The sequence below is a fragment of the Sinohyriopsis cumingii genome, unplaced genomic scaffold (assembly GCF_028554795.1).
Source record: "Sinohyriopsis cumingii isolate HCF-2022 unplaced genomic scaffold, ASM2855479v2 utg000379l, whole genome shotgun sequence".
NCBI classification, from domain to species: domain Eukaryota; kingdom Metazoa; phylum Mollusca; class Bivalvia; order Unionida; family Unionidae; genus Sinohyriopsis; species Sinohyriopsis cumingii.
In genome coordinates, this window is record NW_028315894.1 from 2,150,598 (window position 1) to 2,168,070 (window position 17,473).

At 37.3% G+C, this 17,473-nt stretch overlaps 1 protein-coding gene across 1 annotated transcript in view; it reads right to left on the bottom strand.

Annotated features, from left to right (window-relative positions):
- The window catches only part of LOC149774223 (uncharacterized), a 29,711-nt gene that overhangs the window by 8,235 nt on the left and 4,003 nt on the right, over positions 1 to 17,473 (bottom strand). The window contains exons 3-7 of the mRNA XM_089945645.1: positions 15,544 to 15,621; positions 6,008 to 6,331; positions 5,395 to 5,525; positions 2,981 to 3,167; positions 71 to 202 (exon numbers count right to left, since the gene is read on the bottom strand). Of these exons, the coding sequence (XP_089801771.1) occupies positions 71 to 202; positions 2,981 to 3,167; positions 5,395 to 5,525; positions 6,008 to 6,331; positions 15,544 to 15,604 (835 nt within the window). The 5' untranslated portion in view covers positions 15,605 to 15,621. The remainder of the gene's footprint in view (positions 1 to 70; positions 203 to 2,980; positions 3,168 to 5,394; positions 5,526 to 6,007; positions 6,332 to 15,543; positions 15,622 to 17,473) is intronic.

Genomic DNA, 17,473 nt, shown 5'->3' on the forward strand with positions numbered 1-17,473 from the left:
TTCAGTTCTTGCAAATGTATTGAATTCCTTACATTAAATTTTAGTCAATATATAAAACAGCATTACTTACGTAACCTTTTCCTCCAATGCCACAAGATGAAGGTAACAATGAGCAAGATAACTGTCACCAATAAAACTATACAAAATATTGCTGGCAAAAGGATCACTGAACCCATGTTTTCTGTATCTGTGTAATTTGGAGCTAAAAGACAAAATATATGTCCTGTGAATTCAAAGGACTATGGCATCATCCTCAGATAAATGGAGAATTCACTAATCTGCTAATACTTTAGTTTTCTTAGGCTGCTTATGATTTTGTGAAAATATTGGGAGATGGAAAATTTACTCTCTGACGCTATTTTTCTGTCTTCTTGGCAAGGACTGTTTTCAAGGGCAAAAAATGTGCTGCTTTTCATGATCATTTCCCTAGTACAGGAAATTTGACAAGTGTAGAGAGAGATACTTTTAAACAGTTAAATGTTTTAAAAGTTTGGAATGGTGGTGATATTAAGGAACAAATATATTTTGATGTGCATTTTCTAACAACAAGCATATGCCATATTTTAATTACTATTTTAGTGAATGGTGACGACTTTAAAATGCCATCCGTTGGTAAATACAGCAATCTGAAGCTACTGCTAATCAACTTTCACAATAAAAATAGGATGTTTGAACCCTAATTGTAGGCATTACTGATTCAACATGTTTATTGTAATCTGGTAGAAAATATGTCAATGGCAAAATTTGTCATATTAAGACTACTGCCAGCTTCTTCAACATTTACCATTTCAACAGAAGATAAACAAATGTCACAAACAAGATAATAGTTTATGAGTTCTGTCAGAACATTTAAGCCCTGAACTATGGCTGACACACAGTAGTTAAGAATATATATTATTCCTGCTTCATCTTAACATTTGTCCATGTGTCTTTATTATTAAGTATTTATTCCAATTAAGGGACTCTACCTTTTAATGCTATTCTGAAACACAAAACAGCACTTAAAATTCAAGCAGGTGAAGTGACGCCATTTCTTTTTAATTATTATACTATTATGGAAACAAGTCACAAGTACCATAATTCAGTAGATGATACATTGTATTTCATTCTCATCATGTTTAACTGACAGAATTTACTATGCTAGGCTCAGTTCCTTCCATTCCCAACCCAAAATTGTCATGAAACCTTCTCCATGTGTCCAAAGTCAACAACTACTCCATGCATGAATACAAGCATAATCCAATCCGTTGATGCCATTGCTAAAGCATAAAGACTTTGCTACTTCCATTCCTGAATACAATTCATATGCATTTATTGTTCAATTTGTTACATTATTTTGTGTGAAATATCTTTTCCATGAGTGCTTTGTTTCATTCAATGCAATTTTGCCACGTCAGACTTTTGTTATTGAGATCTATTTTAAATTTTTTTGTGTATGTTTTTAGGATTGCATCACTTGACAGGCAGGCATGATGGGCTTAAAGAAACTGGTTCCTAGGATCAAATTTAGATCCAGGTAAGTGGCCTAAAACCTAAACCTCTCTGAAAGTTGAGGCAAATCTTTTGGTAAAGAAGATAGTATGTGCAGAATCATGGGTCTTCTGCAAGATTGTCATCGTCTTAATATGGTGGCTCATCAAAAAAGCCATATGAAAATTACTTTACTATTGACAAGTGATATGCTTGAAATACATGGTACCAACTCCCCTGTACCCAGTTTTCATCACCACTCAAAGGAGAACCTCTCATTTATCACCAACTTTACATCACAGAAAGTTTTCTGGTGAAAACATATATCCTAAGGGGCCCTGAGTGGTCTAAAGTGCTCACCTATCTGGATCACTGCCATCTCACCTGTCTGCGTGGGTTCGAGTCCAAGGCTCAGCTAGCATGGGTACATGGGAAAGCCTACCAGTAGCTTCTTGTGGGTCGGTGGTTCTTCCCTAGGTTTTCCAGGGTTCTTCCTCCACCAGATATACTGGCTGCCATGTATAGCCTATCTTGTGCTGAAAAATGGCGTTAAACCCTAGAACAACAACAACATATATCCTAACAGTTAGGTGAAATAATGTGAACAAGATCTTCAACATGGATGAAATTGTGACCCTATTGGATCTCAGATTAACACCAGTTTCATTTAAGACCAATATAATAAGTCTTTAGTAAAACAAAACATTTCACACGGGCTTCAGTATGGCCTTAGCAGTGGCCATATTGGATGTCTGCACAGCACGATTTTTAATTTTGGACCAACTAGACCTTGGGTTGTATGTATGTGTATGTCTAAAGTTTCATTGCAACCCTCCTGGTAGTTTAGGTCGATTAGTGACCAACTCAAAGCTGCTGGGGGAAAAAAAGAGAGTTGGATGCATACCATATCATTATCTGTGGGTGATTGGAGACACGAGCCAACGGTGAGAGAGCCTGGGGTTAGAGAAACTTTGTTTACTATTCCCTTGATATGACTGGCTCTGAAACAGATTAACAGATTATCTACATGCAGGGGATTAGGATTGCAGGTAGCTTTTGGGTTGAGCAGCAAACGATTCTTTATCTCCTTATCCCCAGTCATCATGTCATTTGAGGGTGAAGAAGAGATGTTGTATAAGGTGATATTGATATTTGGCTGAGCAGAAGGAATTAAGCCTATTGTAGATTCTCTAGCAGGTGATTTTGATAGTTACTTTCTCACAAAGAGTGCAATTCATACCAATTATATCGGTGTGATTTACAGACTTTGTGTTTGTGTTCAGTTCTCAGAATGTGCAAATCTTTTTATCTGATGGGCAAATTGAGTTTTCATTCTATTAATGTGGAACCTGTTTGAAACTTTGGCAGCAGATGTCTTGAACAGACTATTACACTTTTTTGCCATAATACAAATAAAAACAGGTGCTGTTGAAAGAAAAGATACAGGTGAAAAACATATTTGAACATAGTTCAATTGTTGATTGATTTTCATCTAGAAGTATTTCAGTACATTTATCTGTGTCGACTTTATGGCCATTTCTGGCAGTAGTTCTATCTTCTTCTGTAGATGTTATGGGAGCTGATGTACAAAACTCGAACTGATCCCCATTATGGCACTGCATATTTGGTCCATGTAGACAGCAAAACACAAGTTCAGTATTCCACGAAGAATTGATTATCAAGTAGCTGTCATTGCCCTGTAAGAAATATTCTATAAATAATTTATTGTTTTTCATTCTTTCACAATAACAATATAGATGCGCAATTAAATAATAATCAAAAAGATGTATTATCTCATATTTAAAAATAGTCTTTTGATTATACAGGTTAGGATTTTCATTTTATGACAAAGAAAAATGAATGCAAGTTAATTTACTTAAATTGTAGTTAGTTTCATTCATTAAAATTTAAAACGGTTAATCAGAATCATTCTTTATGGAGCAAACTGAAAAATGGAAAAAGAGATCATGATGGAGCTAGAAAATACAGAGAGATAAACAACAAAATCAGGAAAAGCATGAAAAAGGCAAAGGAATCCTGAATAGAAAGACAAAGCTGCAAATTTGAAGACAGTCTGTCTGAGTAGAAATGATAGCAAAATGGCATGTCAGCTGGTGAAAAATCTCACAATCCATAAACAAGTGAAAACTATAGCCACCCAAGACAAATCAGGAAAATGCCTCACAGAAGATGAAGAGATCCTCAAGCCATGGACAGAGTACTGCTCATAACTGTACAATCATAAGACCCAAGGAGATCCAGCAGTACTAAATTGCCCTCAGGATGAAGCAACTGATGACAACTACATTCTTTGTGAAGAAGTAGAAATTGCAGTTAGGTCACTAAAGAAAGGAAAGTCAGCTGGCATTGACAACATACCAGCAGAGCTCATTCAAGCAGGAGAAGAGACAGTCACATTCCTGACAACAATCTGCAACAAGATAGAGCAGGCAGAGCAATGGCCCACCACATGTACTCAATCCTTGGTCATCATTGTCTCCAAGAAAGGAAACATACAGCTATGCCAAAACTACAGAACCGTCAGTCTAATCAGTCACCTGAGCAAAGTCATGCTGAAGATAATTATAAACTGACTAAAGCCTCAAGCAGAGAAAATTATTGCTGAAGAGCAGGCAGGCTTCTGAGCAGGAAGGAGCACCATAAAACAAATCTTCAATCTCAAACTCCTTTGCAAAAAATGCCTTCAACATCAGCAGAATCTATACCATGTTTTTATAGGTTTCAAAAAGACCTTTGATAGGGTATGACATGCGTCTTATAGGCAAGTATGAGGAAGTACAACATCAGCTCAAACTTGGTGCAGGTTGTTGAGCACCTCTATGACAAAGCCATCAGTGCTGCCCTCATCAATGGCAGCATAGGAAATTGGTTTTGTACAACAGTTGGCGCCAGACAGGGATGTATACTGTCACCTACACTCTTCAAAATTTTCCTGGAAAGGTTCATGGAGGATGCCTTGCATGACCACAAGGGCACTGTCTGCATCACAGGAAGAACAATCACCAACCTTTGCTTCACAGATGATATTGATGGTTTAGCAGAAATTAAAAAGAACTGGCTGACTTGGTTGAGTGCATTGACACAACCTCCACAGCATATTGTATGGAGATTAGTGCCAACAACAAAACAAATGATGATAAACAACACCTATGGCATCAGTTCAGAAATAAAGGTCAGTGGACAGAAGCTAGAAAGAGTATAAGCTTCAAGTACTTGGGATCAATTATCACAGACAAGGGCTCCAAACCAGAACTACTTTGTGGGGTAGCCCAGACAACAGCAGCAGTAACAAGGTTGAAACCAATATGGAAAGATACCAACATTACTTTTGGTTCCAAAATAAGGCTGATGTGCTCAATTGTCATATCCATCTTTATGTACGCTCATGAATCATGGATGCTCACATCAGATCTACAAAGAAAGATTCAAACCTTCAAAATGAGATGCTACTGCAAGATCTTGTGCATCACATACATTGGCCATGTAACCCATGAGAAGTTCACAACAGGATCCAACAAGCCATTGGATCCTATGATAACCACTTGACCACTGTAAAAAAAAAGCTTAAACTAAAGTGGTACGGTCATGTCTCAAGATCATCTAGACTGGCAAAAACAATCTTGCAAGGCACAGTGTGAGGGTGCAGAAGAAGAGGCAGACAGAAAAAGAGGTGGGAAGACAACATTAAGGAGCGGACAGGCATGGGAATTGGAGATTACCAAAGAGCAGTAGAGAACAGGGAAAGATGAAGAGAATTGGTTGTGAAGTCAACTTTTATGCCCTAACAACCTCTTGGGTTAAGATGTTGATGATGATGATGATGCATGGTTTAAATTTCATTGGTATCAATTATTAAGCATGATGTGCTACATGGTAATTCCTACAATAATTTTGATGACATACCACAGATTCTCTTTTATCAAAAATTCTCCATTCATGTGATAACTGTGGTTTTCCACAAGAATTTGTTGAACACAATATAACATTCGAAGAATGAATTGTTATATTTGGTCTACACTGGTATGCTGGTGATTCTGTGAAAAGACAATACAAGGTTAAAATAATAATTTTGTAAAATCATGACTCAAGGTGGAGGCAGTCACGTGTCCACACATTATCATTTTGGCACCTCCACCACCTTGGCAGTATTTGGGATAAGAAATGTTCAGTCGTCCACTCGCCTCTCAGCCTCATTGAAAATTGTCATAAATACGATCACTCAACATCATGGCCACTTTTGCCAATCAGCGTCTATGAAAATATTACTTTTTAATCCCACCCCTCATTCCCATTGGAATAAATCCATGATTTCAAAACCGTTGATATAAAAAGTGCAAATTTCCATCTCATATTTTTGGAAGGATTTTTTCAAATACAATGTTGCTTTCTGTTGAAACAGGTATTTACTAACAGAACTTGGTAACTTTTTTACTTAAATATTAATAAATACATTCAAACAAACGTACAGAACAAATATAAGCAAACTTTCAATAATGAGAAATAGTATGATACACACCATACACTGTGAGAAATATTGTCTGTGTATTTTTGGTTTGCTCCATGGCTAAATTTGGATATAAAGTATATTCCCCATTATCATCTACTGACACTTTCTTCAACAGTATCCCTGATGTTCCAGTCAACTCAACTCTGCCTGTGTACAAAGGTGACACTTGAAATCCACTGGACTCAGAGTAATAGCATATTGGTGTTTTCTTTCTGAAGAACCACTGGATCTGTTCTACTGTCTCATTTTTTTCTGTAGTGTAGTTCCAAATTAATAACTTGTCTTGACCTGCACAGGACGTAGTGAACAGTGTCTCTGTTTTCCATGTTAGTTCTAAATTGAGTGAATAGGAAATGAAATGTAAATATTCAATCACTTTAAAATCTTTTATTAACATGTGATGCATTGTGCATTATTGCCATAAAATATTCAGAGTGATTCATTCACTCTTGTCATGGTATATACTACTGCATCAATGGACATTTTTATGCACAGTGTACTAAATTGACAAAAGAAAAGAAAGAAGACAAAGTCATGAAGAAACTTCCAGATGGGATTGAAATAAATTTGAGATGATCCTCTACCATTTGTTTCATTTTTATGACATTTTGCATCAAATGGGGCATTAGCAAGTCTGCCATGTTTGTGTATAAAATTAATGTGAACTGGACTAAATTTTGAGATGACACACGTTTGAAAGGTTTCATCCAATGCCTTAACACATGTACAGCATATCTCATGAGTTTTGAATTGAAATGTATTCATCTGTATTGGTGCCTTTATAATTTGGAGCAACAGCTTTTAAATGGATGTACATTGTGCAATATCTACACATGCCTGTCATGTGTCTAATGCATGGAGGGACTTAAAAAAATATACCAGATCAAATCTAAGAGCAATTGCTGAAAAAGGCAATTATTACAGATACATATTTCTCGTATCTGCTTTCTGTTGTTCATGTTTATTATTATCACCAAACAATGCTACATTTGACAATTGCTTTTGGATTTCATGATTGGAGTTATAATGGATGTCATTTAACCAATGTATAAAAAACAAGTTGGAGTCATCTCAAAGGTTTTCGGACTTAGCAACCAGTAGAGGAATTCTGAAAAGTCAGTCATAAGGTCAATAAATTGTTGATTGATGTCATGTAGTGGAAAAGTGCTTTAGTGAGAACAGCCTTATTATGAAATATAAAAAAATGTTTTCTTAACAGTTCTCATTTTGATTTGAACTGTGTTTATAAATAAAAAAGATAATTAAATAAATGAACACTGATTCAGAATGACAATATTCTGTGAGTTGTGATTTAAAAAGGCAATGCATATTTATTCTACAGTATTCTACCCCTTCTGCACCCAAAAGCCAACAATTCGCCTTCATCTGATTCATCACTCTTACCTAAGCAACTGCACTTCTAATTACAGTATAACCTCTCTTGAAAGACCATATATTGTGCCAAAATATTTGGACTCTCATGACAGGTAGTCTCTCATAACAGGTCATACCACTATATAATCAATAAATCTGTGCACTGAGAATATGGTTTTTCAAGATGGGTGGTCTCACATAGCAGTTGTCTTTCAAGACATGTTTTACTGTACTAATTATTTTAAATACTGTTTAATCATTTTAGATATGTTTTTAATCCAGAGAAAAGGGTGGTTAAGATGCAGTTATCTCCAAAACTCCCTTTCACATTACCCTTCATATTAAATAATTTTTGAAAGTTTATACTTAAATATGGTTATATTGTTAATCTTTCTGAAACAAAACTGATTGTCATCATTTGTCAAAACTGCCACTGTAAAGCCTCAGTTAATGATTTGAAAAAAGTTTGCCCTGTTTCTAGCCTACCATTCATATAAATTATCTTAGAAAAAGTTGCTCAGTCCCAACATGCATCATATGAATTTAAAAAGTGTTTTGACAATTTGCAGACTGCATACCGCCATCACTAGAGTGCCAAACCTGACTTTCTGAATGTAATTAATGACCTTCTCTCTGCTTTGGATAGTGAACAGATAGTCCAAACTCTCTAAGAGTTACCTGCAGCATTTAACACAACAGATCATGATATATTACTTCACAATCTCCAGCATGTATTTTGCATTCAAGATACAGGCAAACTATAGTTCAAGTCATAATTAGTCAAAAGGACACAAACTGCGTCCATAAATGGTAAACGTTATAGGCCAGTTCAGCTATGCTTTGGTGCTCCACAGGGTTTTGTCCTTGGATCCATTCTGTTCATTAGATACATATCCAGAATCACCAATTTTATGCCAATGACACAAAAATATACAAACCAAGTCACCCAACTGAAGTTCATGCTATCATCCAAGGTGTTACAGAGGTGCCATTTCTGATGCAAAGTCATAGATGACATGTACGAAGCTGCAGATAAAGCAAATTTTTTGTAAATTGTTTCTCTGAGAATACTTACCCGATCACATTAATGTTAGGGATATAAGCCTGCTACCTCTCGAATCCAGCCCTACTAAAAGACGAAAATTCATCTTTTCTGTCTATCTCATATAGACCAAAGGGCAATAGCTCTTGCCCCTTACCTCCCCTTGCCACCGCCAGGTGTCACTAGTTTTTTAAGCTGAGCGATATATATTATACAAGGATGCTCGCATAGCAGGGTGGTTGGGAGGGTTTTTAAGTAATGTGATCGGGTAAGTATTCTTGGAGAAACAAAATTTACTAAAAATTTGCTTTCTCCTTCAAACACGTTCCTTGATCACATTAACGTTAGGAGAATAAGTAATAGGAGGAGGGAATGCTGAGCATCCTACCTCCACCCCGGGTACCTTCTAGGGAATGATGGCTGGATTCCCCATTTGAACGATAACCCGTTCTCCTAATTTCATCAGCAACACAGCCTAGGGTCCCGTGATATGTGACCCCCATATATGGTTAAGAAGATAGTTACTGAAATCTTCTTACCTACGAAATTTCACTGGCGAATCCAGCGAAGCTGATAGGCTGTTCTGATTGTTTTAAATGGGTCTGGTGGTCATCTGGGCTGCCGACACCGGACCTACCAGATTCAAGGTTTGCCTCTGCGAAGCCAAATCTCTGAGATAAAAACTGGAGAAGGTTGACTCTGCATGCCAGCCAACAGCTTCTATTATATCTCGGATCGAAACATTACGTTCGAATGCCAGGCTCGCCGAGATTGCTCTAATCTCATGAGCCGGCTCTGATCTTGTGAGACCTCAGAGTACGCTGAGCGTATAACCCACTTCAGCCATGAAGCAAGGGCTTGAGGGGTGATATCCCGTTTACCAGCTTTGACCGGAAGAAAGAGGCACTTACGTGTGTCCCGACACGCCTCTGTGCATTTTAAATAGTGCTTGAGTGCACGAACAGGATCTTGCATGGCTGCTGCTCGTGACTTATCTATGGAAGAAAGCGAGCGAATGATGATTCTTTGATTGCCAATGGATGGTAACCTATTTTTGGCTACAAAGCCTGGTTGCGTCAGGAGGATCACCGAACCATCTGATCTAACTGAAGAAAGTTCGGGTCACTGGAAAGGGCATGTATCTCGCTCACCCTGCAAGCTGAAGCTAAGGCTATCAAGAAACATGTTTTGTATGATAGTAGCTTTAACGAAGTGTGGACATGCCCCCCAAAGTGTGCAAATCCGAAGAAAGATTGATTGATGGAGTGACCATTCTGTGTGAATGACTTGACCTTTCCTTGATAGAGTGTCAGCCAAGACATTGAGTCTGCTGGGAATGTGTCTGATTTGTACATTGATGTGGAGGTTGTCGCACCAACATAGAAACTGCCAGATCAGAATGCACAGGTCTGGTGATTTGGTGCCCCCTTGTTTGAGGAGGTAAGTCACCACCACAGAGTTGTCTGACATAATGAGGACAGTTTTTCCTGAGAGTAGATCCTTCCAGAAATGAAAGGCATTGATGACAGCCCTTATTTCTAAAAGGTTGATGTGGAGAGGCCTCTCCCCGGCTCCCATGTGTCGCTGACTGTAGCAAAGTCCGGCAACAGGTAGGCACTCCAACCATAGGTACTGACGTCGGTACATACTGTTATCTCCGCTTGGGGCATCTCCAGAGGAATCCCCGTGGACAGCCAACCGGGGTTGTGCCACTAATGCAGGAATGATCGTATCTTGGGCGTGATCATTGTTTGATTGAGGAGACTTGAAAAGAGGCACCATTGTGCAAGTAAAGTCATTTGTAAGTTACGCATAAAAAGACGGCCAAGCAGGATCAAGTCCACCGCCGCATTGAATAATCCGAGGAGTTGCAAGAAATCTCTCGCTGAAATCCACGTCCTGTTGGAAATGGACTTGACGAGTTCGACGATCCGGATTACACGAGCGCAAGGAAGCCGTACCAGATTCAGATCGGTGAGAAACTCCATACCCAGCTGGACAAAACGCTGGGATGCACGGAGATTGGACTTTTTTCGGTTCACGAGAAAGCCTAGATGGTCTAAAAGCACTAAAAGATCGTTTCTGCCTTTGAGCAGAATAGAACTTACCATATGTTTCTGGAGGATGTCGTCCAAGTACACTGCCATCTCTGTAGATGAAGTTGAGCGGAACAGGGTGATGACGCAATCCATAACCTTGGTAAAAGCCCAAGGGCTGATGTTGAGGCCAAAGGGTAGGACCTGGAACTGATAAACCGCGTTGCGGTAAGCAAATCGGAGAAATTTCTGTGATGCGGGGTGGATAAGGACGTGAAAATATGTGTCGGTCATATCTAGACTGACGGCATACTCATCCTGCTGGATGGAAAGACGGATTGATCTCGCCGTTTCCATCTTGAATTTCAGTGGTAAAGGTGGCGCTCACCAGATAATATGTACTTTTGAGAGAGTGACGTATGTAAGGTGAAGTAGTTCGCATTTAAAACATGCACAGTGGAGAGAACGTTTGCATACCTCTATGCTACATTAATGTAATGTGGATGATATTTCTTTTGGATATTGTACTTTTGGAAATTTTACATGATTTAAGCACACTGCTAACTAAAATGACTGCTCCCTTGTGTTAAAATATCAGTCTGAATTAGTCTAAAGTACACTATACAAAGCAGCTATTAAAATAGGGAAAATGAATTTTGCCAGACTAGACAATACCAGCTTCTGAAAGTGCAATGAATGAATTACCAAATATGTAAAATGTAAAAAAAGTTATCGGCTCTTTTTTATACAATTGACCTCTGAAGTTCAGGAAGTGAAAATGACCAAGTAGAGCTAGCACTTTTTTGAAAGGTGCACATTTGAAGTAAGGCCAAGCTGTATACTCTATAACCCATAGTACATCCATCAATCATACACCAAAATAAAGGGAATTAAAGGTTCTTTGCATTATACCTAAGATATACAAGGTCTTTTTTAAATAGCCAGTATAACCAGTGAAGAAAGCCGGGGACATTCTTTTTCTTTAAATTCCTAACCCTATGCAAAATGCGAAACTGTATAGCGCCACCTTAAAGAAAATAAAAAAATGTTTGCAATTATTTTTTTTTATTTTCATATAATTATGTATGATGTTCTGAATAAAATGGTACATTCATATTGCATTTAAGCATGAAAATAAGCTAATTATGATCATTTTTCTCTTGCTTACATAATTTGCCATGAGGTATGTTTGTGTGAGTAGTGACCTTAATTATGGGGAAATTAGAAGACTTAGAATATAGGAATAGAGTCAACTTAAATTTAAAACTGTTGCAATAAGTGACAGAAATATATGGTGAAAATGTTTCTTTTATTTGCAATGAAATAAAAAAATAAATGAAGAGAAAGTGAATTCGCTTCTTCCATATTAAACAATAGGCAAATATTTTACACTTTGACCTTTGACCTTTATGAAGCTGATGAGTTACCTCCCTTTTCTAATTGTAAAATTCATTGTTGATATCTCAGAAATAATTCTGGCTAGTTTCATGTTCCTGTCATTCAGCATAACATTGGTTGCTATGTTTACAAAATGTAATGTGCATTCTTAAAATAGCTCACTTTTATCATGGGGGGGGGGTAGGCTGGACTTGTTAGAGACTCTGACACTCATAAATACTGTTCTGTGGGGAAAAAGGCAGGAGAATTATTCATAAGGATTGTTTTGATGCTTGCGACTTAAATGTTTCAGCCATATAAACATAATTAAATCATAAAAAATAATACCTACATCTTCTTTATGGTGGCGCTCACCAGATAATATGTACTTTTGAGAGAGTGACGTATGTAAGGTGAAGTAGTTCGCATTTAAAACATGCACAGTGGAGAGAACGTTTGCATACCTCTATGCTACATTAATGTAATGTGGATGATATTTCTTTTGGATATTGTACTTTTGGAAATTTTACATGATTTAAGCACACTGCTAACTAAAATGACTGCTCCCTTGTGTTAAAATATCAGTCTGAATTAGTCTAAAGTACACTATACAAAGCAGCTATTAAAATAGGGAAAATGAATTTTGCCAGACTAGACAATACCAGCTTCTGAAAGTGCAATGAATGAATTACCAAATATGTAAAATGTAAAAAAAAGTTATCGGCTCTTTTTTATACAATTGACCTCTGAAGTTCAGGAAGTGAAAATGACCAAGTAGAGCTAGCACTTTTTTGAAAGGTGCACATTTGAAATAAGGCCAAGCTGTATACTCTATAACCCATAGTACATCCATCAATCATACACCAAAATAAAGGGAATTAAAGGTTCTTTGCATTATACCTAAGATATACAAGGTCTTTTTTAAATAGCCAGTATAACCAGTGAAGAAAGCCGGGGACATTCTTTTTCTTTAAATTCCTAACCCTATGCAAAATGCGAAACTGTATAGCGCCACCAAAATGCATTGGTTGAGGCGACTCAGGTCGATGATCGGCCTCAACTTGCCTTTTGCCTTCTGGATAAGAAACAGCCTGGAATACAACCCCGGCGATTGCGGTTTTTTCACAATCTCCACCGCCTGTTTTTCTATGAGCGACCATATCTCCTGTTGTAGAAAGGTGTCCTTCTCCCGATCGGACGGTATGTCCGTGAAGAGGGGAGAGGAGGACAGGGGAGGGGGTTGGATAAATGAAATCCGAAGTCCCTCCAAAATGACCTGGATCACCCAATCATTCTGAGGAAAAAAGGTGGTCCAGTGGTCCTGAAATTGCAGGAGGCGGCCGCCCACAGGTAGGCTGTCCACAGGTGGTGGAGAGGGTATGTCAATTTTTAGAGTTAGGAGGCTTGAAGACGGAGAAACTTTGTTTCTTACTGCCTCTGTATGGTTGCCTCCTAGCTTGATTAGACTGTTGTCTCCTGGCATTGGGTTGGGATCTATACTGCACATTTGATTGTAAGGATCCCTTGTCCCTGGTCCGCCAATCATCCCTCCGCTGTGGCAGGGGCTGATTTTTTCTAAACACCTGCGAGGGTTGGGCGGCGAGTTGGAGGGGCAGTTCCTGAGCTGCCTGCTTCTGAACTTCTTCAATTTTTCCTTCAAAGAGTAAAGGCGACCCAAACGGAGTCATCTGTAAAGCCAGAGTATGATGGGACTTGAGCGACGTGGACCGCAGACATGCGTCACGTTGTGTCAGGTCTAAGTTGGCAGAAGCAGTCAACGCATTAGCCATGGAATGGTGAGCTGCCCTGTTAATAACTCTAGCAATCCGGGCCGTCTCTTCCCAAGTGTGGTCATTGTCGGATTTTTCTGCGAGTCGGAAAATGGCTAATGAAGCCAAGTCTAACATTGAAGACGTAGCGAATACGTTCCGGACTAGCTTTGACGTGGCATGGAACACATTTTTGTCCACTTTGTAAAACAGTGGAGCGGACATGTGAACTGCTGCCATATTTTTGTCCAGGGCCAGAAGATCCGCACTGAAGGGGTCTGAATGAGTTTTGTACCAGCGACATGAGAACGTCGCTGGTACTACTTGGCTTTCTGAAAAGAACGCCTTAGCATTCCCCGGATCACCTATTCGTCCTGATAGACGATCACTGATCTCCTTAATTTTTGCCGACTGGGGAAGGAGCCAGTCCAATTTAACGCTAAGATGGCTTGGATTGTTTGGAGGTATAATGTATGTGTTATCAGTACAAGCGAAGCTTAAAAACTAGTGACACCTGGCGGTGGCAAGGGGAGGTAAGGGGCAAGAGTTATTGCCCTTTGGTCTATATGAGATATACAGAAAAGATGAATTTTCGTCTTTTAGTAGGGCTGGATTCGAGAGGTAGCAGGCTTATATCCCTAACATTAATGTGATCGGGGAACGTATCTGAAGGAGAAATGACAAAACAGAAACTATTCTGATCATCTCACAAAGGCTTTCTCATTCTTACCCTTTATCTCAAACAATAATTATGATAACCCCAACATTAAATTAACACAATCAGTATGATACCTAGGTGTTACACTTGACAGCACTCTCTCATTACACCAACATGTAATGAATATATGCAAGGTTGCATGCCTGGAACTGAGACACATCAGCTCCATTCCCTAGTATTTTCTAGACTTGACTATTGTAATTCCCTTCTATCTTGTTCAGGTCCACGTCAGTATCCACAACAGAAACTTCATTAAGTTAAAAACACAGCTTCTTGGATTGTCCTTAGAGAATCTCCTATCCTCCCCCCATTCCCCACCCCAACTTTCTACCTTTCACTTGCCAACTTTTCACCCCAGAATCAAATGCAAAATCAGTTCATTATGCTGCATTTTGTTGACTGTCTCTCTTCAAAATACCTGACCTCACCCATGTGTACACACCATCTAGTTGCTTACACTCCTCTTTCGATACATGTTTTCTCATTATTCCAATAAAACCCCAAGTCCTATGGACAAAGTGTCTTAGAGAACCTGTGATATGATACCTGGAACAAACCACCTCATGAACTTACGACACAATAACAGTGTGGCTTCAGTCAAGATTGTTCTAAATACTCATCTATTCAGAATGCAATAACCAACTTGACACTTAACAATGTTTCCTTATCCTTAACTATTTTCAGTAAGGCATTCTTTTTTTGTAACTTTATGGTGCTTGTTTTTCTTATACTTGTCTCATTATATGTTCTTATGTGTTAACAGATACTGTAAAGTACTTAGATCTATTAAAAAATAAGCAATGTAGTAACTGCTCAATATCATTATTATTATTATTATAATTAGCTGTCAGATTAAATATGCAACTTGTGTTTAAACGCACTATTGACAAAGTTTGCTAGGCTACGTTTTTATGACTACCCAAACCTCTTATTTCTATTCTGTTTCATTCATTGATTGGTTTTATAATTTACTAAGTGCTATGATGTAGCTTTCATTATATGCATTGTTACAGCAATTCCCTTGAAAGTCAATTTTACTTTGACAGGTCTAGGGTTTTTCAGACATATACCTAATGTTCTAGTCCTTTTGTGATATTTTTCTCCTTATTTTTCATAACAATAATCATATACAGAGTATTCAGAGGTTTGAAACCACTTGTTTAGATATCTATGAAATATCATAGTACTGAATCTGTGCAGTTTAAAATACAAAATTATATTCTGTTTACCCTCTGCCTTCCTGACCATCATACAGAGGGTCATCACTACAACCATCCATTGGACACTCATTTAGACGTCTACAGATGCTGCAATAAAAAAGTTGATAGAATTTTTTTAATTATAAGTGACAAAGCAAAAAATGAAAAACAGTAAATCTTGTTACAATTTGTGCTTGCTTATATGGTACATCTATTATTTTATATATCTATTTTATAGACACTATGTTTTATATATTATCTTGTTGTACTTAATATTTTGGGAAGGGATGATCATTTTAAATTGTTTTTTGCAGTTTGAAAACAGCAAAGATTACCACAATATCATGTGACTGCTTAGAGTCAAACACATTCTATTCATTAAAATTGGAATTGTTTAGAATAGTCAAAGTTTCCTCTGACATTTCCCATCAATCTTAGACATTATTACCCAAAGATAAACATGAAATTCTATAAAATCAGATGGGTAAGATCAGAGAAACTAGGACTGCATCTATGATTAAATTGCTAATGGTTGGATATTTATCTATGTGTACTCTGTACCTGATCACTAAGAAAGTTATTGAGTCTGTGTAAATTTTTACTTTCATAAAACTTATCCCTTTTATGTCTAGATTCCTTTATTTCAGAATAGGGTTCCTGCCACAAAGTTAAAGAAGATATTCCAGACCTTTTCCAGACCAAACAAAAAACATTTCCAGACATCCTGAAGAGCTCAGAATCTGTATACTAAAACTTCCAAATGCAACAGAGCAGTCACATTATCAGTCACAGACTAAGAAGGTTGAAATTCATTTCTTTCTAATTCTTTTTGTTTGCCACTATTCAATTTTTCCAGTCATTGTCAAGAATTCCAGACCTGTGCTGGAACAATGTCAGAAGTTACCCATTTAGGTTGATAGTGATGTTCTATTTTTGTTGGTTTTTGTTTGTTTGGAACATTATTAAAAAATCCATACCACCTGTCATAAGCAATGTTAATGTAAAAAATATTTTCAAATCTCATTGAAAGACATTTGAGTCAGGTCATAAAGGAATTTCTTTTTATCAAAATCTTCACTGTCTCTATACTTTATTTCTCTGTGACGTCCAACAGAGATATGGAGATTTTATGGTTATACACAGAGGATAGCACTCACTTATGGCACAAAAAGGTACTTTCATTTCACTAACATTTTCTGGTCTGTTAGCGTATACATGGTCAATCAGTGTAGCACTATTTTCAGTTATCTTTCTTGGTTGATCAATCATCTGGGATAAATTATATGTCTGGAAGAAATTTATTCATTTTTGAGGAGGATCTTTCAATGGATTAATATTAAAGTCATTCTCCAAGCACAACATCCCAACTCCCTTATCACAAATTCACCTCACTTTCATAAGATGATCATATAAATATCAGCAAAAGAAAACAATTGGACTTGGATGACCCAATCTGTAGCAGGAGCTTATATTTTTGACAATTGTAAACTATCTCATCATATCTGACAACAAAGCAAGTCTGATTAAGCAATGCATGTCAGCATATTTATCATTGCTGTCAAGGTAGTAAGGGGAAATAACTTTACAGAGATGCAAATGACATCAGAACAATTAATTTCCGTGTATGAAATGTTATAGTTCTCATTTTTATTTCTGCAGGTACAACTTAGGTAGGTCCAAATAATCAAGTATCACATGGTATGATGGGAAATCTTATATTTTCCTGTGAGAATATATTTTAATAATTTGAAAATTATTTCACTACTAAGTATACATATTTAAAACTCAGGTATATACTAAATGGATTTATATCTAATATATGATTATTTTCACATATGTGCTCTTAACATTTTACTATAATCTCATAAATCTTATGAAAATAATTGGAATTTGCAATATAAAAACAACTGTATAAAATGATTCAATTAATTATGACTTTATAAATGGCCAATACATGATA